At 37.2% G+C, this 27,024-nt stretch overlaps 2 protein-coding genes across 3 annotated transcripts in view; one reads left to right on the forward strand and one right to left on the reverse strand.

The window, feature by feature from the left end:
- The window catches only part of LOC118800473 (butyrophilin-like protein 2), a 47,444-nt gene extending 35,017 nt beyond the window's left edge, over positions 1-12,427 (reverse strand). Inside the window, exon 1 of the mRNA XM_036560720.1 lies at positions 12,263-12,427. The gene's annotated coding sequence lies outside the window, so the exon portion shown is untranslated. The remainder of the gene's footprint in view (positions 1-12,262) is intronic.
- On the forward strand, positions 7,664-25,509 carry LOC118800469 (calponin homology domain-containing protein DDB_G0272472-like). Of its 2 annotated transcripts, XM_036560715.1 has the most exons (10): positions 7,664-8,018; positions 13,864-13,919; positions 16,057-16,119; positions 16,311-16,640; positions 19,554-19,561; positions 21,681-21,707; positions 22,048-22,108; positions 22,707-23,237; positions 24,588-24,659; positions 24,768-25,509. In XM_036560715.1, exons 3-10 carry the CDS (start codon positions 16,101-16,103, stop codon positions 25,391-25,393), a joined length of 1,674 nt encoding a protein of 557 aa, XP_036416608.1. In that variant the 5' UTR covers positions 7,664-8,018; positions 13,864-13,919; positions 16,057-16,100; the 3' UTR covers positions 25,394-25,509. The 2 variants fall into 2 exon arrangements, with proteins under 2 accessions (XP_036416608.1, XP_036416606.1); XM_036560713.1 differs by lacking the exon at positions 13,864-13,919.
- The last annotated feature ends 1,515 nt before the right edge of the window (positions 25,510-27,024 follow it).

Genomic DNA, 27,024 nt, shown 5'->3' on the forward strand with positions numbered 1-27,024 from the left:
CTTGTAAATATTCTGTGTAATTTTATGGCCAAAGTTTAGTAGAATTACAATTTTTCATTGTTATAAAACATCTCTAGAATGTATTAAAATCATGGAAATACTGCATAAATACACTTAACGTCTGCAATTTGTCAAAGTACAGATTTTTACAGATTAACGGTCACTTTACTGTCTTTTCAATCCTATTAAACATTTATCAACAGACATAATCTGTCAATAAATGTTCTTATCCTACAAATTTACAGTGGATAACAGTTAAATGTTGCTTGATCCGCCTACCAACTATCACAATGTACTGTTTATTCACAAGATACCACTGTTACATCACTGGATTCTACTGGTTAAATACAGAAATACAATGCAAAATTACATGTAATTACCCCAATATTAAAGTAGATGGTTAACATTTTTATTTTATCATTCCGTATATTCACAGGAATTTGGCATTATCAAAAAATTATATACCATTTTTGTGGTCATTTTGTTATATTCCAGTTTTTATACAGGAGTCAATATACTCAATTACACAAACATTCTGCATAATTACTTTTTACTTCAGCAGATAAAAGAATGGGGTACTTTAATTTTACATAAATACACAACAGCCAATACACTATTGCTCTTTTAAAACAATGTAAAACCTTTGGCCAGAACAATAAAACCTCAACAATAATAAATACCTTCACTTTTTATTTTGACAGTTGAACTTTAACAATCATGACATCACCCAGCAACCTAGCGTTCAAAATAAACACCAAATGGGGGCAAAATGATAGCTACTGTGAATCTTTCTACAGTTTTAAAGATTTATAATGTCTGTCTAAAAATAAACAATAATGTAAATTAGAGCGCTAATTACCTCCTGTATCATTCTTGATTTCTCTGTAGTTTAGTCTGTAACAGCAGCATACACTTATTAAAAGATTCAGATTGAAACTGCATGAGAAAAAGGTTTCTTGATTTCACTTATACATGCTCAAAACAAAGCCAGCAACCTGAAGGACTAGGCAACCACACTACACTCAGGACTCAGCTACACTGAATATGCCTCTAGCATGAGGACTTTTAACTAATACAAAGCACAAGTGTCAATAACAGAACCTAGTACTGCAACAGTTATTACAGTCCTTAAAAGTGGCCTTCACATAGTTGTTAAGGGCATTTTGAACAATGACAGTAAGATGGAAAGTGTGCTGACAATACAAACCCTGAAAAAACTGGGACATTTTGTAAAACGCAATACAAACAAGAATTTGTGATTTGTTAATTTTCTTAAACATCTCTTAAACATCTCTCAACATTTCTTAAAAATCACTGCTCAATGTGTGTGATCTTCAAGCCTTCAGATGGCACTGCACGAGAAAGGAGTACTTCAGGAGTATTTTGGAAAACCGTTGTGACTTAACAGTCCACCGCTACATCAAGAAATGCAACTTTAAAACTCTAATGTGAGAAAGCTGTACATCAGTTCTATGTAGAAACATTGGTGAGTTCTCTGGGCCCAGGCTCATCTCAGACGGTCTGAAAGACAATGGAAATGTGTGCTGTTGTCAGTGAGTCCACATTTCAGCTTGTTTTAGGGAAAAATGGATGTTGAATTCTCCATGCCAAAGATGAGAGTCCAGACTTTTATCAGTGAAAAGTGCAAATGGCAACATCTGTCATGGTAGGGGTCATCAGTGCCCATGGCATGGGTGACTTGAATATGTGTGAAAGGTACCACTGACACATTTATTGGGATTTTACAGAGACATATGCATCAAGACAACATCAATTCCCTGGAAGTCCATGGTTATTTCACCAAGATAGTGCCAGGCCTCATTCTGCATGCACTTCAACAGCATGGCTTTACAGGCCTGGCTGCAGTCCAGATCGGTCTCCTATTGAACATGTATGGCACATCATGAAGAGCAGAATCAGACAACAACCACAGACTGTTGAGCCAGAACTCAATGAGTTCTAAGCATGAATGGGCAAAAATTCCACTTACAAAATTGTAACAATTAGTATCTTCGTGTCCCAAACAATTAAAAAGTGGTATTAAGAGGAAAGACAATGTAACAGTGTGGTAAACGTGCCTCTGTCCCAACTTTTTTTGAGTGTGTTGCAGGCATCAAATTCTAAAATTATTTTAAATAAGTTAGTCAGTGAAATCTTTTCTTTATACTTTTGTCAGTTAATATAGATTCAAGAGATTTAACAAATCACAGATTCTTGTTTAATTGCATTTTACAAAATGTCCCAACTTTTCTGGAAATAGGGTTTGTATTTTAAGGATTGGGACTTCATGATCACATCAACTATCTCATAGAACGACATGTCACTGTTCATTCTCACTGTGCACTTTTGTTTTCTTCATTCTCAGTCCACTCACCCTTAATTGTCTCTACATATCAGTTTAAAGAACAACTAGTAGAAAGATGACAGTCATCTGAGGAGGCATCCATAAGGAATGTAATTCCAGGCTTTGGACACTGTGGATCTCTCAATGATCTTGTTAGCTACCATTAAAGCAGTGACCACTGCCTCACCTGTGAAAAAAGAAAATCAAACATTTATCTGTTTAAGCCTGTAACCTGACACATCCTGTGCACTTTTAAATCAATTTAGCATCCATACCACTGTAATGTAAAATGCAAAAAATCTGAAATCATGATAACTGTTGTTGTTACTGCTATCATATGTAATTGTAGTATTAATATCTGAATTAGCTGATCAACTGAAAATTACTGACTTTTGGTGACTGATTTGCCACTTTTCTCTGCTCTATGTCATTGTAACTCTAACCTTTAAGACTTTGTTGTCTGATAATTTCTAAAACAAAAAAATAAAATCTTGAATCATAGTATGTGCAAGATGTAGCGAGAGCTGAACGATTTGGGGAAAATATCTATTTTTTCTGGCCAATATTGCAATATGGATTTAAATGCAGTTATCTTCTATAAATTAATATAATTTCTTTTTATTTTGGCAAAGACGACCAGAATATCCACTTTTTTCTGGCTTGAGGCGCTGGAACACTGAGTGAGCAAGACTACCATTTAGTGGTTATCACATACACAGCACATGCATTGATCAAACTCATCTACAGGCAGTTCACAAGCTCTCTATGATTTGTTGAAATTTCCTCATTTAAACCTTGTTAATATATATATATTTTCTACTGTATAATAAATATTGCAGCTCTTGTGATTTATATCAAGAGCTCCAACCTTTACTGTTACTGCCAGATTAGCATATTAAATAAGCTCAGTGATACAACAGTGACCACTACAAAGTAATGTTTGAAATTGTTTGTATAAATTGAACTTAACAGATGCACCATCACATTACACATCGTGCATCTCTCTCTCTCTCTCTCTCTCTCTCTCTGTGCTCCACTGTACCTGCCTGTGTGTCCTCAAGTTAACGGCTATTCAGTCACTCACACGGCGATTCCGGTTCTTAAAGGAGCCAAAAACACCAAAACACCGCGACTTTTAAAACTTCACTCACGACTACATTTTCAAACGAGCCCAATTTGGCCTGAAACCCGCGGACCTCTCTGTCTGCGCTCTCTGTCCGGGTTTACAGCTATTCAAACACTCCTATGACGATTCGTTTATCCACTCATGAGGCCGTTCATTTCTCCTGTCTGTGGTCAGTCGGTTTGGCCGCTACTGTCGTTTTCAGACGAGCCCAATTCGGCGGCGAAACAGCGAGTCTGGGGTTAAAACCTCAGCTGTGTTTAACGTTAAACCCGGACACTCAGCCAACTCAGCTGACCCTCCTGTTAGCCTGGACTAAATCACTTAAATTAGCTCACTACTGTTAGCTCACTGCTGCTAACACTGCTGTTCGTAATAAAGACACTAAATGCAAACTGAGCCGTTTTCACTGCAGCGAAGCCGCAGGTCTGACACGGTGTGAACAGGGACTCCGGTTCAGCCGGGCTGGTTTCTCCTCTGTGGTTCAGTGTGAACGCTTCCGGTGCAGCTCGCGCTCAGATAGCGCAGAGAAGGAAACAGGAATTATGTGCCCAATGCTCCATTTTTCAATCAGTGGAAAATTCAACCCTGTTCAAGCTGGTAGGTTGAATCAGAAGGAGGTGGAGCCAGGATTGTGACAGACACACGTCACCTACTGCAGCAGAGCAGTGAAGTTACATGATGATAGCATTTCAATACACACAATGTGCACAGCATTCAACATAGCTGGTGATGTATTATTGTTACTTATGATCCTAAACAATGCATGCAAGACTTTCATTGACTTTCAGTCTCATTTTACATATTCGTAATACATATTCTACTGCTTTAGAAGACGTCAAGATGCAGTATATGTAAATAGCATAAACATGGCATGGCTCCACATGGTATGAGTCTCCAGAGCAACTGATCAGACCAGGGCATTGCCTCAATGCTACATACCAGTTTGTAAGATCTTCAACTTTTTCATCTTCTTCATTTCTTACACTTATTCATTATTTATATGTTACGTTGAGATAACCAAGGTGGTTAGCTAGTGATCAAATTCCGCAAAGTAATGCTAAGAATTTTCCATCACTGAAAAATAAAAAACACCATCTAGTATGTTATAATTATGACTTAGTATCACTTAATAATGATTGTTATACTTGTGCTGCTCAAAAAAGAATTGTAGTAATAATTATTAGTTAACTGTTAAATGTTGTTTCAAAACAAAAGAGTTAAAATAATGAAAAATGTCCAAACAGGATTTCCTCCTGTGGTATGAAGGCAGATACAGCCAAGTAAAGTATTGCCTGCACTCTAAACTGCAAACATTGAGGTTACTTTTGAAAAGGTGGGAAACCGATTCGCTCATTTTACAAATGAAATGAACAAATTACTGTTGTTTTTACGCTTTAAAGTTCTTCAGAATGACACTCTGTTTGGACCAGAGCATGTATATTTCTTTACTTCTTTGAATACAGTATGCATTCAGTGATCATAATTTCCAGAATTTTTAATTCACTTCTCTCTCATTCTCAGCTTTTAACAAAACCGAGGATTTCTAGAGCTCAGTTTGCCAATGTTTACATAGACTGTTACACTGAACTCCAGAAACGCACATGAAAATAAACTGCATCTCAGTTTACTCAGATATAAATACTGTATGGACAACAATCAAAACCCCTACCATGATAATGGTTAAGGAGAAAGCTGTGAAAAAAATAGACAAATATTTATTTGCCCACACATTAAACTTTTTTGCTCTTAATTTCCTGCTGGTGTGAACAAGCCTCTTTTTGTTGTTGTTGTTGTTGTTGTTTTTTTTTTTGTTTTGTTTTTTTTTACATGTCATCTTCCTCAAACTAAAAGTATGTTTCAAATTAAAATGGTGACAGAGAGAGAAGGCAGGGGAGGGTGATAGAGTCAAAGAGCAGACTTGCCTTGTGCTTTTGGCCTTGGATTAGGAGTGACATAAATGAGGGTACGTTTTTAATTAATGCATCATATTTCTGTTATAACAATGTAGAATAGATGAATGATCACTGTAAATTTTCCACATTTCACACTTTAATGATATATTAGTGCAATCAGCACTTCACTAAGTACTTAAATAAGAAAGAACTGGTGAATTAGTTAAGAATAAAAATAAAACTAATAATAATAATAATAATAATAATAATTATTATTATTATTATTATTGCTTATTTACAGTTAATTACTAAAGATTGAGCAGATTGTAATCAGCAAATATCACTGTTTAACAGATAAACTAGTGTTTAGAATCTTCTCTTAAATATGTAAATGCAAGAGAAAGTTAAAGATCATGTTGACAATATTTTTAAAATGTTAAAACATTGTGAGCATTTGGAAGGATTGTATGGCATAAATCAGACGCTGATTACAGACTAATTTACCCAGCATGCTTTGATTATATTCAGTAATATGATTCAGGCAGTTAATCAAAGTCAGTATAACTTCATTAGGATGAGAAGCAGTATTATATTAGAAAGCATGGGACTGTAAAAAGGTCAGCTAAGGCTTTTGATGTGAATGTCTTTAAATATAGTGAAATATGGCAGCATTAAAATGAAATGACTGCAGGCATTTAATCATTTATTCATTTATGTACTCATGTTGGTGTGCAGTTCCCTTTTACACCATACATAGTGCTGTTTGTTCTTCTCAAATAATTCAACCTTCAGTCCACAAAACATTTACCCCAGTAGCGATTTGGAGTGCCGAGGTGCTTTTGGGCAAACTTAAAACATGCAGTGTCATTTTTTGGAGAGCAGCAGCTTCATCCATGGTTTCCTGCCATGGACACCATACCTGCTCAATGCTTTTTGTATAGTAGACTCATTAACAGAGATGTTAACCAATTCAAATGATTCCATCAAGCCTTTATCTGATATTCTGGGTTCTTTTTTATTTCATTAAGATTCTGCTTTGTGTTTGTTATTTTGGCTGTGTGCCCACATCTACGGAGGGTAGACACAGCACTAAATCACTTCCATTTAAAGACAGTATGTTTAACTGTAGACTGATGAACACCTAAACTCTGTGAGATTACTTTGTAACCCTTTCCAGCTTTATGGAAATAAATAGTTTCCGATCATACTGAGATTTCTGTCTTGTGAGACAGAGTTCACATCAGCAGATGCTTCTTTTGAAAAGCAAACACAAAATGTTTGTGTAGTTTTTATAAGTAGCTCTAACCCACAACTCCAATCTGTTCATGTATTCAGTATGTGTTCAGTGGACCAGAACAATACATTATTTTTGTTACTCATTTAAACCAACTGTGTATGTGTCACGCCTTCTGTAGCGGAGACTGACATCCCTCACTCCGTCCAGCACTCCAACTCCCAGAATTCACTGAGAGGTCACATGACCAGGAACTCTCAGCAAGCCACCTATCAACGTTTGCGCTCACCTGAGTATTGATTGTTTACACCTGTTTCAAGGACTATAAATGTTTGTCTACTATGCTTTGTCTTTGTGAAGTATTGCTATATCTCTGTGCATTACCGAGCCTTGTTTATGTGTATTGACTTCCCGGGTTTTGAGATTCTGCCTGTTTACGTTTACGACCTTAGCCTTATCCTTTTGGACTCTGTGTGTGTACCGACCCTCGACTGCTTGTACTTTGATTACGGATTCTCCCTACACTAAAAACCTTTTTCTATAGCCTGCTCTGCGCTTGTCTGAACTTTCATCAACTGTTACAGTATGTCATTTATTGTAACATAGATGAAGACCAGAGCTTATTATAAACTGACTTTATACATAACAATACAGATAATTCCAAAAAATAATAAAAAATGACATAAAGGTGGGATTTTTAATGTTGGTTAAAATCCTTTAAAGAGTATATCAAACCCAACACTGTTTAATGTCTGCTGGCTCCACTCAGTCCAATCTGTCCAAATCCCACCACTGATGTTACAGAATTGTGATGATCAGAGAGCAGAAATATGGAACGAGGTTTATAACGTTTTCATCACAGAGTGTGTGTTCAAATGATTTTCACCCACTAATCTCAATATTATGACCTATTTGAATAAATGAGGGTCAGTTGAGTCTCTTTATCTGTGATTTCAGTCAGAAGCACAGCAGAGTCAGCAGAAGAAGATGCTAACAGCTGCAGCTAACAGAAGGAGAGAGAGAGTTACTCATTAACTACTGATGAACTTCAGACCCACAAACTTCAGAGAGCAAAGATTATCTTCAGGTGTTGATCTTAAAGCTGGACATTAGAGCGGTTATTTTCACAGATAAATGGATTATAATTTAGTCTGAACTGAAACTATGAGGAGGGAGAAAGTACAGTCGGTGCTGCTGGAGCTCAGTGTGGTTCATTTACCTCAGTGACTGAAGCTGAATGTAGTTTAATCTGCTTCCAGGACAGGAATTTTACTACATGGAGGTTCTCATTTAATCAGGAAGTAAAAGTAGAATAGAAACTCTTAACTTCTACTAAATGATGATTTGTTGTTACAACAGCTTTTATCTGAAACATGGACCCATTTCATCTGAGGAGGAGGAAGATAATGAAGAGTAATTAAGGTAAGAAAAATTAGCGTCATTCTAAAACAGATGCTGATCGTTTATAGGATGGTTTTAATATAACAAATAAGCTACAGAGCGAGTGTTTGAACAATGAGCTTTTAACTCATGTTTTCTGAGATATTTAAGCAGTTCTGAATGTGAATAGCTGAGTTACAGGAGTAAACTGTACATTTTCATTGACCTTTGACCACCTAGTTGATGCTCATGAGTGAATGAATGTGTTTAGTTTGTGAGGAGTGTTAGTGAATCTGCTTTCTGGTCTTTCGTGCAGTAGATTTGTATATCATTATCCTCTTTTATTTCACATGGCTTATGCTATCACAATCTACGGTGGGTAATATAGAAATTACATGTCTTTATTTATATAAGCACCTTTCATTCATCAAAATGCAGCTCAAAGTACTTAACAGAATACAATAAAAGATTCTTTAATAAAAAGTGACAAAAAATTGTATGGTAATGAATCTGTGTGTTTCTCTGATTAAGTCATAGCGTTTCAGTTTATTTTGGTGTGTAATTTGGTGTTTTTCGAGTAGAAACTATAATCTGCTCTCTTATTGTCTTCAGTCTCTGTCAGTGTTGAGGTGATGCTGAGTTGTTTTGTGGGTGGTTTGGGTTTGTTTTGTTACTGATGGAGGCTCTGTAGTGAAGGGAATCTGGAACCAGAATCTACAGCATCTTTTCTCAAAGTCCAGAACAAGTGGAAATCTGACCAGCTCTGCTCTGCTGGCCAGATTAGAAACACCTCTGTGCATCTGCAGGATGTCTTTGCGGATTCTAGATTAAATAATCTGTAGGTGTTTGTCCCAAATTTCAGTTTTTTATTCTTTCTTTGCCCCAGATTTCACTGCCATATCACATTGTTAGATTATTGACTTGAATAATTTGAATAACGCCCACGTTGCAGTGGGTGGACTGAACTTAGAAATTGTTTTTCTGAACATATAGTAAGATTGGCATGATTTTACTGTCTGTGATGTAATTGCTAATTTAAAAATTGCTTCTGAATTTATATATCATGCCTAAAAACAGTAATTGTTGGCTTTATTTTGAAAAAATCATTACTTTTATTTTCTCCATATTTACTGTAAGGGTCCAATCTTTACAGTAAGTTTCTAGTATTGACAGGTTCTGTTGAAGAGCATCTTTTGTTGGTGCTATTATTACTAAATCATGTGCATACATCAGATATTTTCTGAGATCCTGAGTCCAGGAATAGCTGAATTTTTGTAATTTGGTCATTTATATATACCTTAAATAAGGCCTTGCTAAATAAACTGCAGCCTTGCTTTACTCCTTTGTTTTGTTTAAAATATATAGTTCTTTTGTGTCAAACTTTGCACAGCACTGTGTCTTATTATATATTGTTTTTATTAGATGTATATTTAACCTTCAACATTGCTTTTTAATGGATTTGTAGAATAATACTTTGTGCCATTCAGAGTCGATGCTTTTTAAAGTCCACAAAACAGGCAAAGATTTTCCTCTTGTTAATAATAACGCAGAAGACTTTTGCTAATACACTACTAACAGAGATTCCTCTGTAGATTTTGAGATGGACATGGTGATGCCTTGGTCCAGATTTCAGGGAATTAACCAGTATTCCAAATGTGTTCAGGCAGTTTCAGCAATGCTGTCTGAAGCTTAGATATTTGTATTTAAGCATTTCAGAGCTGTTAGGTCCAGAAGCTTTGTTTAACATGAAGACTGATAAATGTAAATACACTATATTGCCAAAAGTATTCGCTCGTCGGCCTTCACACGCATATGAAATTGACTGACATTCCATTCTTAATCCATAGGGTTTAATATGATGTCGGCCCACCCTTTGCAGCTATAACAGCTTCAAGTCTTCTGGGAAGGCTTTCCACAAGGTTTAGGAGTGTGTTTATGGGAATTTTTGACCATTCTTCCAGAAGCGCATTTGTGAGGTCAGACACTGATGTTGGACGAGAAGGACTGGCTCACAGTCTCCGCTCTAATTCATCCCAAAGGTGTTCTATCGGGTTGAGGTCAGGACTCTATGCAGGCCAGTCAAGTTCTTCCACACCAAACTCGCTCATTCATGTCTTTATGGACCTTGGTTTGTGCACTGGTGCGAAGTCATGTTGGAACAGGAAGGGACCGTCCCCAAACTGTTCCCACAAAGTTGGGAGCATGAAATTGTCCAAAATCTCTTGGTCTGCTGAAACATTAAGAGTTCCTTTCACTGAAAGTAAGGGGCCGAGCCCAAATCCTGAAAAACAACCCCACCCCATAATCCCCCTCCACCAAACTTTACACTTGGCACAATGCAGTCAGACAAGTACCGTTTTCCTGGCAACTGCCAAACCCAGACTTGTCCATCGGATTGCCAGATGGAGAAGCGTGATTGGTCACACCAGAGAACACGTCTCCACTGCTCTAGAATCCAGTGGCAACGCTTTACACCACTGCATTCGACACTTTGCATTGCGCTTGGTGATGTAAGGCTTGGATGCAGCTGCTCGGCCATGGAAACTCACTCCATGAAGCTCTCTACGCTGTTCTTGAGCTAATCTGAAGGCCACATGAAGTTTGGAGGTCTGTAGCAATTGACTCTGCAGAAAGTTGGTGACCTCTGCACACTATGCGCCTCAGCATCCGCTGACCCTGCTCTGTCATTTTACGTGGCCTACCACTTTGTGGCTGAGTTGCTGTCGTTCCCAATCACTTCCACTTTGTTATAATACCACTGACAGTTGACTGTGGAATATTTAGTAGTGAGGAAATTTCACGACTGGACTTGTTGCACAGGTGGCATCCTATCATGGAATCAAGCTGGAATTCACTGAGCTCCTGAGAGCGACCCATTCTTTCACTAATGTTTGTAGAAGCAGTCTGCATGCCTAGGTGCTTGGTTTATACACCTGTGGCCATGGAAGTGATTGGAACACCTGAATTCAATGATTTGGATGGGTGACTGAATACTTTTGGCAATATAGTGTATATTTACACCATGACTTTACTTGGTGGGGCATATCATCATTACTTAATGCTGAACATAGAACAAACAGACTATGAATTAATATGTTAACTAATGATATTAACTAATAGAATATAATTAAGTATGATTTAAAGTTGCTGGCATATCATGCAAAATTATTACCTCAGTTATTTTACTTCGTTATATTAAACTATTGTTTTGTTAAATATTTAACCTGAGGATACATACTTTTTGCAGTGCTGTTAGAAAGCGATTTATCGTTTGACATATTGGTTTAGCTTTAGCAGATGACATTACTGGTAAACTATTGGATATGAATGATTTTACAATTAAATAATGCACAAAGAATTTTATGGATCAAATAATGTACCTGTGAGGTTAAATGTTAACTAAAACATAATGTTTAAAATGCAACATTCAGACAATGTTCCACAGATTATGTTACATGATAACAAAGGAACAACATTCTCAACGCAACATTTGAAAAATGTCTTGTGGATGTTATTTAGGCCTGAGATGACAATGCTTTGTGTAAAACATTTGTGTGATGTGATATGAAGGTAGAATGTTTTGCGTGCAGCGTTCTGAGGATGTTCTGGGGATGTTATGGAAGTAACAGATATTCATTTATAAAACATGATAAAGTAGAAATATTGTCAATGCAACATTTGGAATATCATTTCAGGATCTTTAACCCCTTAAACTCTCAGGCTTATTACATATTAAGGCTTATTATTCAGTAACTACAAGGATGTGTAGGATGCAACATAGCTGAGCTATTCTTAAGTTATAGAAATGTGTAAATAAAATGTTGCGCCTGCCAGTGGGCCCTGACCATTTAATGGGTTCATATGTTCCTTTAATGTGATGTATTAACAAGCTCATGGTCAAGGTCAAATTAGTATACAGAGCACAGTAAAAAAAAAACAAAAACATAATTGAGCAGAAGTTACTATAAAACATATACAGTAAAACTGAGAATGTTAAAAATGTTAAAATCACAGTGTAAACATTTGTTGACTCTCTAGGAGTTACCTCAACAAACATCAGTGTAAAATTTTATAGAGTCAAGAGCAGTTTAACCACCTTACAGTCAATTTGGGTTCACAAGCTCTGCCTTCTAAATATATAATAAATATTATATTTAAAGCCTCTTATTCTACTTTATCTTACACTGAAGAGATATTTTCACACCCAGTCTGATACAGATAGAGAGAGAGAGAGAGAGAGAGAGAGAGAGAGAGAGAGAGAGAGAGAAATAACTAACTGCTCTTACCTGTGCTGTTCTTCATACAGTCATATCGCTGCTGGTGATGAAATATGTCCACATTTTAAATCAGTTCATATCAGGTTTTTGTCTATAACAGCAGATCCATAATAATAAGACCGAGTTTAAACTCTCCACTAATCTCACACACGACTCTCCACTTCAGCGTCCAGAGCGGAAACCACACATACTTTCACTTTCACCTCAATATGTTCTCTGACCACATGAGGGCAGCAGCATCTAAACAGAATGAAACTGCTTTCATTTCTTTACTCCTCTTGAACTGATTGCTCCTCCTAAACTGGCCTTATGGCTTTAATGATGGTAGTTCCTCCTTTTTCTTTTTTCTTCACCACAGTCTACCAGTTTTCTTCTGTAGCAGTGACTGCCTTAAATGAAGTGTCTCAACTCAACTCAGAGCTTCATCATCATCTGCTGACCATTATAGAGGCCAGATGATTTTACTTGCCAATCAGTTGGCATATGTCAAGGTCTGTTATATAGCTGACAGAAAATGACCAGTCCGTTCTAAAAGTTCACATGTTGTACTCCGAAAAGGTGGGGCTTGTGAGGTGGTCCTGTTCAGCAGCAGTGAGTACCTACAGAAAGTGGTCTAAACAGGGACAAACCACAAACCAGCGACAGGGTGTTGGGCTCCTAAGGCTCACTGATGCGCGAGGGCAGCGAATGCTATCCCGTCTGGTCATAACTGAAACTGGCTTCTGTGGCACAAGTCAGAAATGTTTAATGATGGTTACAGAAGGAATGTGTCACAACACAGTGTATCACACCCTGCTGCGTATGGAGCTGCGGTACCGCAGACCAGTCGGAGAACCTATGCTAACCCCTGTCCACAGCTGTAAGTGCCTAAAATGGACACTGGAACTTGACCTTGGAGCAATGGAAGAAGGTCTCCTGGTCCAGTGATCTCAATATGATACAAGTTTGCAACCATAGCGCTTCATTTAACATGGCTAACTAACATGCAAACTACCGAGCTGATAGATTGTGGTGAACAAACAGAAAAGAAAAAGGAGGAAAAACAGTCATTAAAGCCATAAAAGCTCTCAGTTTAAGGGGAGTAAATGAATGAAAGTAGGTTCACTCCATTTAGATGCTGCTGCCCTCTTGTGGTCAGAGAACAGACTGAATGTTTTAAATGTTCCAAATGTCTCCAGATGTAGTTTAATACAAAACCTCATTCATAAAGAGCTTTTTCTTCAGTCTTTAACATGACAGTGTAGAACAACTCTCAGTTTAATAGAAGTGTAAAGATTTTATATCACAATAAATATACAGTGTTCTGAAGGCCTGTAGACGTTACTGGAAAAGTGAATAAAACTGTTCCTACATTAGTGTCAGCAGTGCTCTGCATTAGAAACAAACACTGATAAGACACTGAAAGAGCTTTTATAATGTTATCAGTAACTACAGTGTAATATTCACTGATGCTCTGCTTTTGATTCCACATTTACTTCTATCACTTTGCTGAACATCAACAAAATATTTCAGAGCTTTATTGTGAGTCTGAAAGTGTTAATAAGAGTGATAACAGTAGTGATGTTAGCTGAGCTGTGTTTAACACTCATTAATGCTCTTCTCCCCAAAAGACTGTGTGAAGAACACGGCTGCCTGATGAAGAACCTCCTTCATGATGATGATGAAGGTGTGAGTGAGTCTCTCTCTGAATATTCCTGCTGTAACACTGAGTTTAGTCTAAAAGAGGCTCCATCAGTGAATTTCACTCCCTTTTATTAGTATTCAGTTTCCTCATATGAGAACAGATTTCTGCCTGTTATTGTTATTCAGCTTAGAAAGTCAATAAATGGCCTCGTTCAGACGGACAGAGTTGAGAAAGAGCTGCCAGATATTTCCAGATATTCCCACATTGAACTCTGTAATTAAAGTCTAAATGGATTATTTCCTTTAGTTCTACAAAGTTCATCACTAAATGTTTTCTATGCAGTTAAAGCAGAAGAGAAAGAAGTGCTAACCTGCCCTGCCTGCATTTATAAATCACATCATTTTCAACACGGATTTCTGTATAATGATCATTTGTTGACTTTCCATGACAGTTAATAGTCCTTTCTCTTTCTGTTTAGTCATCATCACTTTATTATTACTGAGATATTTTACTGAGATATTTTGAAAGAGAAAGAAAGAAAAAACTGTCACTGTAATGAAAAATAAAACTGAGCTTATTTACTGAATATGGAGCAAAAACCACATGACATTGTTATTATACTGTTATTAATATTGTTTGTTTTTGTTTTAATATTGTCATATAAATCATTAGATATCATGTCAGTTTGGAAACTGTGGACATATTTATCTACTTTTCGTTGGTCACTCTCACAGTTATCTGATCAAATCTGCCCTCCTGTCTATTTCTGATAAATAAGATTTTGGGAATATTTGGAAGTTGTTGTGCCGGAAATTCTCGAACCAATCTGGCAACCCAGACTGGGGCTCAAATGCAGCGACTGAATGAAGGTAAAAGTGAAAGTAGTCGCTGCTTCTTCCGCTCTGGATGCTGAAGTGGAGAGTCGTGTGTGAGATTAGTGGAGAGTTTAAACTCGGTCTTATTATTATGGTCTCATTATCTGCTGTTATAGACAAAAACCTGATATGAACTGAATTAAAATGTGGACATACACTATATTGCCAAAAGTATTCAGTCACCCATCCAAATCATTGAATTCAGGTGTTCCAATCACTTCCATGGCCACAGGTGTATAAAACCAAGCACATAGGCATGCAGACTGCTTCTACAGACATTAGTGAAAGAATGGGTCGCTCTCAGGAGCTCAGTGAATTCCAGCGTGGTACCGTGATAGGAAGCCACCTGTGCAACGAGTCCAGTCGTGAAATTTCCTCGCTACTAAATATTCCACAGTCAACTGTCAGTGGTACTATAACAAAGTGGAAGTGATTGGAAATGACAGCAACTCAGCCACAAAGTGGTAGGCCACGTAAAATGACAGAGCGGGGTCAGCGGATGCTGAGGCGCATAGTGCGCAGAGGTCACCAACTTTCTGAAGAGTTAATCACTACAGACCTCCAAACTTCATGTGGCCTTCGATGTTTTTCAGGAGTTGGGCTCGGCCCCTTAGTTCCAGTGAAATGAGCTCTTAATGCTTCAGCAGACCAAGAGATTTTGGACAATTTCATGCTCCCAACTTTGTGGGAACAGTTCGGGGATGACCCCTGCGCACAAGTGCACAAACCAAGGTCCATAAAGACATGGATGAGCGAGTTTGGTGTGGAAGAACTTGACTGGCCTGCATAGAGTCCTGACCTCAACCCGATAGAACACCTTTGGGATGAATTAGAATGGAGACTGCAAGTCAGGCCCTCTCGTCCAACATGAGTGTCTGACCTCACAAATGCGCTTCTGGAAGAATGGTCAAACATTCCCATAAACACACTCCTAACCCTTGTGGAAGGCCTTCCCTGAAGAGTTAAAGCTGTTATAGCTGCAAAGGGTGGGCCAACATCATATTAAACCCTATGGATTAAGAATGGGATGTGACTCAATTTCATATGCGTGTGAAGGCCGATGAGCGAATACTTTTGGAAATGTGGTGTATTTCACCCACAGCAGCGATATGACTGTATGAAGAGCAGGAAAGGTAAGAGCAGTTAGCATCATGCTAATCAGGATAAAGATCACTGTGAACATCGAACCTGAGGAGCAAATGGGAAATGGGAAAACTTTTATCTACCTTATACATTAATATTTACACAATCTCTCTCTCTCTGTCTCTCTTTCTCTCTCTCTCTCTCTCTCTCTCTCTCTGTAGGATTGTATTAGTGTGAATCTGTAGGAGGAGATAAAGAGATAAAAATGGCGGCTGCAAGAAACAGTAAGTTAAACTTCCAGAACCTACAAAAGGTTTTACTGTGAACATCATTAAATAATATTCAATCAGAGAGTTTATTTTTATTGTGGAGACACACGAGACACAACTATTAATGTGTGTGTGTGTTTGTGTGTGTGTGTGTGTGTGTGTGTGTGTGTGTGTGTGTGTGTGTGTGTGTGTGTGTTTCTACACAGAGGAGTTTAAACTCTTTGGACCCTGTGATGAATGTGAAGTGCCTCAGTCTCCCTCTGTGGTCACTCTCTCCTGTCACCTGTCTCCTGAAATTAGTGCTGTTGCCATGGAGATCAGGTGGTTTAAGGGGACGGACTCTGTTTGTCTCTATAAGAACAGGCAGGTGACAGAGGTGAGGGGCTACGAGGGCAGAGTGAGTCTGTTCACTGAGGAGCTGCAGAGAGGAAACGTCTCCTTACAGATCAGAGACTGTAGAGAATCAGATACAGGACATTATCTGTGTCAGGTCACCAATGGAGACACAACAGAGGAGTGTACAGTAATAGTGCGGGGTAAGTATTCCAGAAGTTTACTCTACATAAACTCATCATCATCATCATCATCATCATCAGCGTCTGAGAATGAAAGATGAAAAGACAGAAATGAGAAACACAGATGTTCAGAATGGTGTTGTGTTCAGATAAAGGAGGTAAAACATACAGAGGATAAATGATGTTAATGTGGAGTGAAGGACAGATGGAGCATTTCAGTAGAAAAAACAGTGACTCTGTTTCTCACTCTGACTCTAAACCTCCACATCATGACTGCACAGTGGAAAACTTACAACTGCAGCTGAACTAAAAAAAACAAACAATATAAGAAGTAAATAAATATTTTAGATGAAAAAATAAAAATGAAATTATATAATTAAAATATTATATTTAATATGTGACATAAATACAGGTTGCTTACTCACTCTTACAATAAATCCTGTTCTTAACTAATTAAAGCTGCAGATCCACAAACTACAGACACTAAAAGGGGCGTGTTCAGAGTTGAGCTGCGCGTAGTGAGGAGATAAAACCGAAACTGCGCATCTTTATTCACACTTCAGTCATATCTGTGGACTCGCGCGCTGTTCAGACTCATTGCGCGCGGGGCGGAGTTCACCAATAAAGAGTCTCAGTTCTCCGATTCAGACCCTGAACTTCAGCTCATTTCTCTTGAGCGATGTCCACTCCCGCCAGGAGCTGTATTAAGACCAGCGCCCCGTCTGACCATTTGATGTTACTACAATATTTCAAACTGACCAATTTTGATTAATATATTAATGCATCATTTATCAAAACAAACACGATATATACAAAATATTCCATTTTAAACTTTTAATCTCATAAAGAGTTTAAGGTGAAGAATGTGAGTGAATGTGATCTCCAGCCTGTAGATCTGGTGATGATGGTGAAGATTCTCTACATCTGTAAAATCACAGCAATACTACAGTTTTACAGCTGAGTTATTTCAAGCCAGCTCACCTTCAGCCTGACAGGACACATCATGGATTTCCATCAACAAACATTCAAGAAAAAAGCTTCATTTATTTAATGAACTCAAGCAAAGTTTTAGTTTAAACTCTAAATCAGTTTGGTTCAGTTCTAAATCATCTTAAATATTGAGTTCTTCTTACAGAATCACTGAACTTAGCTGAAATATGAACTACATACACTGTAAAAGTCAAACAGCCTGTTTTTGAGGTTTGAATTAAAAGAATTGTTTTGTTTGTCTGAAGTAGCTTTAAGAGTAACGTGGATCAAAATGACTTCACAACAAAAAATCCATTTCTAGATCTTTTAGAGTCTTTATTTTCTCTAAAGGGACGAATCCTTTATCCTCCATCCTAATATATCACAATCTCTAAACATATACATTGTTTTTAAATTATATTATATTATTTTATATTGTATTATATTACCAACTTAATCCAATTTAACGCATTACAATCTAAAACCTTATAGTTTTAATTTTATATTCCATTACACTATATTATATACTCTTAACTCTTATTATTCCCATAATAGTAATAACAATGACAACAATGACAACAACAACAACAAGAACAACAACAATAATAATAATAATAATAATAATAATAATAATAATAATAATGTGAAGGGGGTAAAAGCTCCTGTTCACCTTGTTTATATTCCCCATTTTAATGATGAGGCCAGAAACAAATCAATATATTTACTGACATACTCAGTAAATAATACAGTTAAATATATTATTGTTGTTTTTATTATTAGTAGTAGCAGAAGTATTAGAAATATCCATTATTATTATTTTCATTATGAGTAGTAGTATAGTTATTAGTATTATTATTTTACATTTGTACACTTATACACTTTATGCATTTATTTATTTATTTATTCTTTCTTTCATTCATTCATTCATTCATTCATTCATTTATTTATTTATTTTTCAGAGCTGCAGGTAAAACTCTAATAAAGAAGCTCTGTGTGAGGAACTGATGGGTCTGTTAGTCATTCATTTAGAGAGAGTTCATGTGGTTCTTTAGTGAAGAAGAGTTTCTGAAAAAACTCGCTATTTAACGAACTTTCTTAAAAACATGTTAATGAAGTGATTTCGGGAAACGAACCCAGAATGATCAGCGCAGTAAAAAAGCCTGACCTGCTGCTTGACGGCTCTGATTTGAGCTGTTTTCAGCTCTCAGTTCTCCACATAAACCTGAAAACGTGTTGATGGTGTTTCAGTATTAGGCTCTCCTGAAGCTCCGACTCCTGACTGTTACAATAGAGATTCATCTTTTAGTCTTTCATTCAGTTTATTCATTAGTTTTCCTTCAGCTCATGATCCTCATTCATTCATGAAGCTTCAGAACACAAAACTCTCTTCTTATATTTACCGTTTCTTAATGATTTATTTCATATGTTCCTTCATGATCTGTTCCTGATTGACACTATATTAGTTAATAATAGTTATTATATCAGTTCATCTTTTAGTTCATATATCAGTTAATCTTAGTTATTATATTTGTTCTGTAAATGTACTTTATCTGATTTTAACTGCTGCAGGAATAAAAACAATTCCTTCTCCTGTTTGTTCATCAGTAATGAAGCATAACTCATTATTCATGACTGATAATTACTATATTAGTTCATGAGTTGTTGATGCATAATTATTAATTTACTAAGGAACCTTATTGTAAAGTGTTACCAGTCATTTCTATAAGGGTTGAGTTTCTGCTGTAGGTTTACACTTTAACTGTTTAGCTGAACGTCTTCATGGAGTTGTACTGAAAGCATTGAGTGACAGTTCAGTAGTGAAGGATGAAGAACTACAGTACGGATGAGAAAAGGAGATTCTGATAAGGAGATAAAGAGTTAAAAAGACTGAAATATTATAACTGTAAAAGTGTTTCTCATGGAGATTTGACTAACTTTGTGTTTCCTTCTGTTTTTATTCCACAGCATCGTGGGTAAGTAAATAACTGTGTTTACTTCTTTCTCTGCTGGTAGTGACTGATTTTATACTCTTATCACATGAACTACATTCAATACAGACATCAAGCAGCTACATAATATTGAGTTTCAGGTAAATTTCACATGATGAATAAAGTCTCTGATCTCAGAATGAAAGCTTTTGACTTCATCTCCCTCCTTCCTTCCCACAATGCTCCTGTGCATAATCCCATTGCACTGCAGAAATGTAGAGACAGTGAAGCTCACTGATGAGAAAAAGACACAACAAATTAAAGCAGTCTGGCTCTGTTGGGAGTGATGTCACTGTTCTTATGTGATGATGGAATATTTGAGTCGTTCATCATCAGTACATCATTATCATTAGAGTGTCTCTCATTACTGTAGTTTTCCTCTCCTCCATTACTGAAAATAGCCCAGAACACACACAGCAGGAGCTTCTGACACACACTCACACACACTATCTGCCTGTTTGATGAGTCTCTATATCAGTGACTCACAACAAGCAGCAAATAATGAAGAGTCAGCAGCTCTGAAAGACTCGATTACTGAGATCCTCTCATCTCCTTCACTTCCATTCACTTCTTCTAGCTCATATTTGTGAGACTACATTTCTAAACTCACCATGTAAAGTAGATTTGATCTAAATGAGCTCATTATCTGATGTGTTTCTTCAACACTGTGTTTCTCAGGCAGATTTGACAGATCTACTTACTCACACACTCACCCTCATCATCTCAGCTACAAATAACACAGAGACTCACACAAGAGCTTTTCACACCACCACATTCTACTGTTCTAGTGTCTCGTTTTCATTAGAGTTTGTGCTGAACATTCATTTTCCTTTTCTACTGTAATTCAGCTGATTCTTTTACTGACTCTCCAAATCACACTGTCCTGCTTTGTGATGGTCAGGGGGCAGTCACACCACACTGACCAGAATTAGTGGTTTTACAGGAACACACACTCACACACTGGAGTCCAGGTGAACTCGAACAGCTTCATTTACACACATCACAACTTCAGTACAAAGGAAGCTGAAAGATCAGAATAATCAGCTTCTCTTATTCAGTCTGCAGCTCTCTCTCATCTCCAGCCTGCTCTTCTACTCATGTGCTCCAGTTAAACAGTTCATATTCTCCTCCACTACAAAGCAGCTCCACCTGTGTTCCTTCAGTGTGTGGAGGAGTTCTAGATGGACTGATGTGGCATCATTTAGTCCACAGTCCTTACAGGCTGATCATGTCCAGGGGCAGCTTCACTTCTCTGACCCTCACACTGACCAAGCTCCTGATCCTCACAGACCCTGTGTGTAGTTTTGTAGATACACAGGAAAGATTGAATCTTAAAGTGACTTGAGGGTTTTTTTCAGAGAACAGATCACTTTCTCTCTCACTCAAGGTTTACTGACACATTTCAACAGCAGCACAACTTTTTGGCAGAAATAAATGGCATAAAATAAGATGAACAAGATGAGTCGTTGAATAAACTACAATCATGATTGACTCCCAGGTTTAATATCTGGTTTACTCAAATCCTTGTGAACCAAAAAATTGCCAATAAACTTGCTTGTTTATGGTGGACCAGCATAAGTGAATGTATTTTGTTAATGAATTGAAATAACATGAATTAAATTTCCATCTTTAGGAAGAGGAAATGTTCAGTGGCATTTAATCAGAGAAGTTATTTGTCAGTTCAGTTGAAACACTTAACATAAAAATGCATGAAAAGCTGTTTTATTTACCTCTACAGTCTGTTATGAGACAGATAAGAGAGGAGAGAATGAAGAGTGTAAGACACTGAAATAGAAATAAGTGTTTATATTTTTACACAATGATCCTACATGAATGACCAGTTCAGCTCCACAATTAAATCATTTCAGGTTTTTCCCACAAAGTAGTGTCCAGTCAAGAATTATTAAAATAATGTACAGCACACAACAAATTACAACTCAAGACATGTTTAGACACAGTTGCTCAGTGTTAGCTCTGTAGTTCAGACACACACATACAGAAATCCAGTCTGGTTTATGTTTTGGTTTAGTTTTTTTAGTTTTAGTTCAGCATATTCAGCATGTCAAGAGTCAATATTGTTCACTAATTACTTTCTCTTTTGCAGGACATACTGTATTTCAGAGTCTATCAGGTCAGTACACTAATTAATAAATATCATTTTCTTATGCAAACAAATTTGGATGCATGAGAAAGTCACCTTTTGCTTAATATCAGTCTGATGTTTCTGATCTCTGTCTTAGCCGCCTTATTATCACCTTTTACCAGAACCTTGATTTGTTGTCAGATGTTCAGTTTTACTCCTGTTAGAAAATCCTGCTCTAACTCTGCTTTAATCTCTTCTTCACCTGAGTTTAAATATTTCAATCAGCTACAATCAGCAGAGTCTCTACTGTTAGTAATATCAGCTCTCAGTGATTCATACTGACACCAACCATCATCACATCTTCAGTCTGTTTTATTCTCTTCTACAGAGTAACAGAGAATGGACAGAAGAGGAGAGAAAGAAAATGAAGGAATCTGTTCTGCTGACTGGTGAGTTTTAAAGGAGGCACAAAATAAAAAATAATGACAGTTAAACCTGTAAAATTCTAATGTTTTAATGCAGGCAGGTTTTTCAATACCATTTCCATTTTTATTATAATAAAAATATCATTATAATAATTATAGAATGGAGTATTATTAGATTATCACATCTCATATTTTGTGTAATTCCCTAATTTTGGTATAAATCATTCAGATCTCTCTGCTACAGTTTTAGAGATTATTGTCATTGTGCTGTTCTGGTAAAGACAGACTGTAAAGGCCTTGATGGTTTTGGACTTTGTGGATCTCCTTTCAGTCTTTTTGTGTCATTGTGTGTGTTGGTCTGATTTAAAGGGTTTTTGTCTGTAGGCAAAAGAGCATCAAAGACTAATAACTAAGTTTAACTCTTTAAATTCCAGTTAGAAGGACTGACAGGGTTTTAAGGGGTTAAAAGTTGTACATACTGTAAATAAATTTAATGAGCAACAATAAGCAACAATCCTGTTGGACAAACTACAAGCTTTGGCTTAAATTATTTAGCTAACTAAGAAAACCTTCCTTTTGAAATACCATCAAACTGTGAACTCAAAATGATGATTTCTTACAGATTTAACTGGAAAGGCTAAACAACTTGAAGAGAAAACAAACATTATAACTGAGAGAGACAGACAGCTAATGGAGAGAGAAAAACAAGTGGAGGAGAAAGACAGACTTCTGACAGAAAAGACAGCAACACTTCAGATGAAGGAGAAGATTTTAGAAGAGAAAGACAAACTTCTCACAGAGACACAAGATGAACTGAGACAAACGACAAAGAAATTTGAAGAGAATCAAAAGGAAATGAATGAAAGATTAGAAAGTGTTAATAAGCAGCTTAAAGATAAAGACTCACAACTGGAGAATCAGATCAAACTGCTGAGAGAGAAAGAGACTCTACTGGAGATCACAGTGAAACAGCTTGAAGAGAAGGAGAGACTTCTAAGTGAGAGAAACACACAGCTAATGGAAAGAGACAAGCAGGTTGAGGAGAAAGACAGACTTCTAGAGGAGAGAAACAAGCAGCTGCAGGAGAGAACAGATCCAGACTCAGCAGCTCCAGCCAGGAGGAGAAACAGCAAAGAGATTGATCCTCCAGACTGTAAGTAACTAATATAGTTGAATGAAGATGCTGAAAATGAAATTCTGTAAAATATAAATGTATAAAGTGTGTATATTGTTATTTGATCACACACTGTAGGTGTCTAACAAATTAAAATACAGATGCATATTCCAGTATGATTTAATATGAATTAAACCAAATATAACAATTGTCAACTTTGCTGTAAAGTGTAGTTATATAAGAGTTTAGTATTTGTTGAGATCAGCAAAACATTAAACAGCAAAATTTTAAACTCTTATTGATACATTTCATGACATAAACTTCTTTTTCTTATATAAAAACTACATATCCTATTCAACTTCGCCTATTTAAAGGCATCAGCTCATCTGATTTTTGTCTTTTAGCTTCTGATTTATGCTGATCGCCATCAGGAAACAGTGAGTGTTTCTGTACCTGAACAAGAAGAACAGACTTGTGTTCATGGGAAGAATGTTTCCTTGAAAGAATGACCTTTCTAGAATGTGAGAACAGAGAACAAGTGTATAACAGTTTGAGATGCTGTGTTCTCACTGTTTATACTGTGCCGTTCTCTGAGCTCAGCTGTTACACTAGCACTAACAGTAATTAGTGTACAAGCTCAGAATGTGATACAAGACATGTATACATGAATTGTACAATACAAAATAATTAAATGCAGGCTGATGTGATGGCTGATATACAAAAACATTTTTATTGCTATAATGAAGCCAAAATTGGTTATTTCACCGATAACAACCTCTTGATCAGCCACTGGTGGCAAATTTCTTTGAATATTCACAAACCAAGAGTAAAATAAAAGCCCAAAATCCTATTCTTGAATACATTTAACTGTAAAGTATTATAATGACGCTGTCACTGCAGGAGCTCTTTACCTAAAAGGAGGAGCAGCTGAGCTGCTGTGCTGATCCAGAGGAGATCCAGCCTGAGGAGAAAGAGAGGCTATTCACTATAATAACACTTATATTCAGCTGTGACTTACTGTGGTTCCCTTTGCTGTGCTAGAAACAAGCTAATGCATCTTTAAAATACCCATTTAATTGTTCCTAAAAATAAACATAGCTGGTTAATTCTGCCCTTCTTCTTAATTTTGAAGTGTTCCAAATGTAACTAAGGGGTTAACAAACCATCAGTATAATACAGTTTATGTGTAAACAATTTAAAACTATAGCATAGAACATTTTTATACCAAATAGAGTAAAAGTCGTCTTCAGTGACCAACAGTCGCTGCCACTAAACCAGAATGAAAAGGATAAAATTAAGAAGATGGAGGCCCCCGTGTTTCTTCTGCATATAAAGTGAAAACATTGTAAATAATGTATTCTCCTCTTTGCTGGTTGTTCTGTTTCATAGTGAGTGGAGAGACTCCAGAATCTGCAGCACCACTCAGGAGAAAAAACAGTCTGCAGGACTTTCCTCCAGATAGTAAATGATTCCACTGATTTTCTATAATATCCTTAATATTTTTAAAAATATATAATAATCACCATCACACAGTAAGAGATTAAATACCTCTTTCTTGTTGATTCACAGTGAGTGGAGAATCCTCTAGTTCAGCCTCTCCAGAGTCAGTTCCTATAGCAGAGCTCAGGCTGGTGCTGCTGGGGAGGACTGGATGTGGGAAGAGAGCAGCAGGAAACACCATCCTGGGCAGAGAGGAGAGGAGCCAGGCTGGAGCGTCTACAGTGAGGCAGCAGAGTGAGAGCAGACAGGGGGAGGTGGCTGGGAGGCAGGTGACTGTGGTGGACACTCCTGACTGGTTCTGTCCTGGACTCTCTCTGGAGGAGCTGAGACAGGACGTGGGACACTGTGTGCATCTGTCTGCCCCAGGACCCCACGCCTTCCTCCTAGTCATACCAGTGAAGCAGTCTACAGGAGAGGAGAGAGGCATGTTGGAGAAAATGGAGGAGATCTTTGGAGAGAGATGTTGGAGGAACACCATGATCCTTTTCACTGTTACTGATGAAGTCCAAGAGAAGAACATTGAAGAGTTTATCCAGTCAGGAAACCAGGAGGTCCAGAGACTCGTAGAGAAATGTGGGAACAGGTTTCACTGTCTCAGCATTAAGGAGAGAGACAGAATCTCAGATCAGAGCAATGGAGACAAAGATCATGAAGGAAAAAGAAGAAAGGAGGGTGATAGAAGAGAGACAAATTAAAAGAAAACTAGAAAAGGAGGTGCAGAACTCTCTGAGAAAGATAGATGGAGCAGTACAAGAGCATGAAGGAGAGATAAAACAACTAAACGACCGAACAACTGAGCTAGAAAGAAGAATGAAGGAAGAGAGGGATGAAGAGAAAAAGAGAGAACTGGAACGAGAGCTAGAAAGAGAGTTGGATCGAAGGACACAAATGGAGGAAAAGGTGAAGAAACTAAAAGAAAAGAGAGAGCGGGAGAGGAGAGAGATGGAGGAGAGACACAGACAGGAGATGGAGGAGATCAGGGAGACGTATGAAGGAGAAGCCAGAATGGAGGCAGAGAGGAACCTCATGAAGATCATCCTGCCTGAACTCCAGAGAAACATTTTGGCCTCAAAGTCAAAGATGCAGGAAGAGTTCAGCAGACAGATGGAGGAGAAGGACAGAGAGCTGGAGACACTGAAACAGAGATGTTTAGAGCTCAGTGAAACTCATTCACTCAGAAAGGAGGTTTATCAGATGGCTGTGATGAGAACTGCAGAGACAGAGAAAAGAGGAACAACATCCAGAAAAGAACTTCAGGTAAAAGAAGAGTCTGGAGGAGTGCTGAAGTGGCTCTTCCGACAAAAGGACCAGAGTGAGAAATCAGGTGGAGTGATGGATGTTTGATTTCTGTCAGTATTAACTTTGATTTTTAATGCAGAAATGAAAATGCACCATTGATTGGTTTGATATTATCCAGAATGAATCAGTCCTGAAGCACTGAATCAGAAATGACATCATTATGTAAGAGAATGACTCTTATTTACTTATATTCTATGCTCACATCAATACTGTATTTCTGTAATGTAGACAAGGCAACATTACCATAGATGTTTTGGCTGAAGACTTTTGATAATAATATATGCCAATGTCTGTCGCTCACCAACTGACCGTTAGCAAAATTCAAACAAGCATCGCTTCCCTCAGTTACTGCTGCTATATCTGTCAAACTTTCAGCTCAAGTGACCAGATAGTGTCCACAACACTTGTATAAAAAGACTAAAATGCTTTAGGGGATTATTACTCCAAAATAAACTTCATAGGATGCACTTTAAACATACATGTTTGAAAACTGAAAATTTGAATGTCAATCAATTAATATGAAATTGATGATGTTTATATTAATTAAACCTGTGAAATCATTTAGCGACTGGTAAACTGTCAGGTTTTTGTTTTTAATAAGAAAGAGGGTTCAACTTAGAAAGCTGCCCCTTCAGATGAGCTGATGCTAAAGCTAATTCTGAAGCTATAATCAAAGCAGTGTTAGATGCTGTGGAGGATTCATCATCTTTTACACAAGGTACGTTAGCATACTGTAATGAAACAGTACCAGGGATGACGTGTACAAGAGCATTAATATTTATTTTTACATATTTTAAGTGTGTTTTAATTGTGAGTGTGACCATCGCTTAGTGTGTAAGTCCTGTTTAATCTGACTGTTATCAAGCTAACTGTCAGCAGCTAAGTTAAGAAAAATTTACTTATGCTTACCTTAAAGCTAGCATATCTCAGCCTGTTAGCAGTTTCACTACTGAGCTGTGACTGTGGTCCTCCTTACAGTTTAGTTCAAAACTTTTTTAGCTTCTGTAATGAAATAAAAACAGCTCCT

The sequence above is a fragment of the Colossoma macropomum genome, unplaced genomic scaffold, assembly GCF_904425465.1.
Source record: "Colossoma macropomum unplaced genomic scaffold, Colossoma_macropomum, whole genome shotgun sequence".
Taxonomy (NCBI): Eukaryota; Metazoa; Chordata; class Actinopteri; order Characiformes; family Serrasalmidae; genus Colossoma; species Colossoma macropomum.

What these genes read in the sequence shown, in the direction of transcription:
- LOC118800469 (XM_036560715.1), top strand. An exon ending in TGTATTTCAGAGTCTATCAG is followed by an intron (nt 21,708 to 22,047) that starts GTCAGTACACTA and finishes TCTCTTCTACAG; the next exon opens with AGTAACAGAGAATGGACAGA. An exon ending in GGAATCTGTTCTGCTGACTG is followed by an intron (nt 22,109 to 22,706) that starts GTGAGTTTTAAA and finishes GATTTCTTACAG; the next exon opens with ATTTAACTGGAAAGGCTAAA.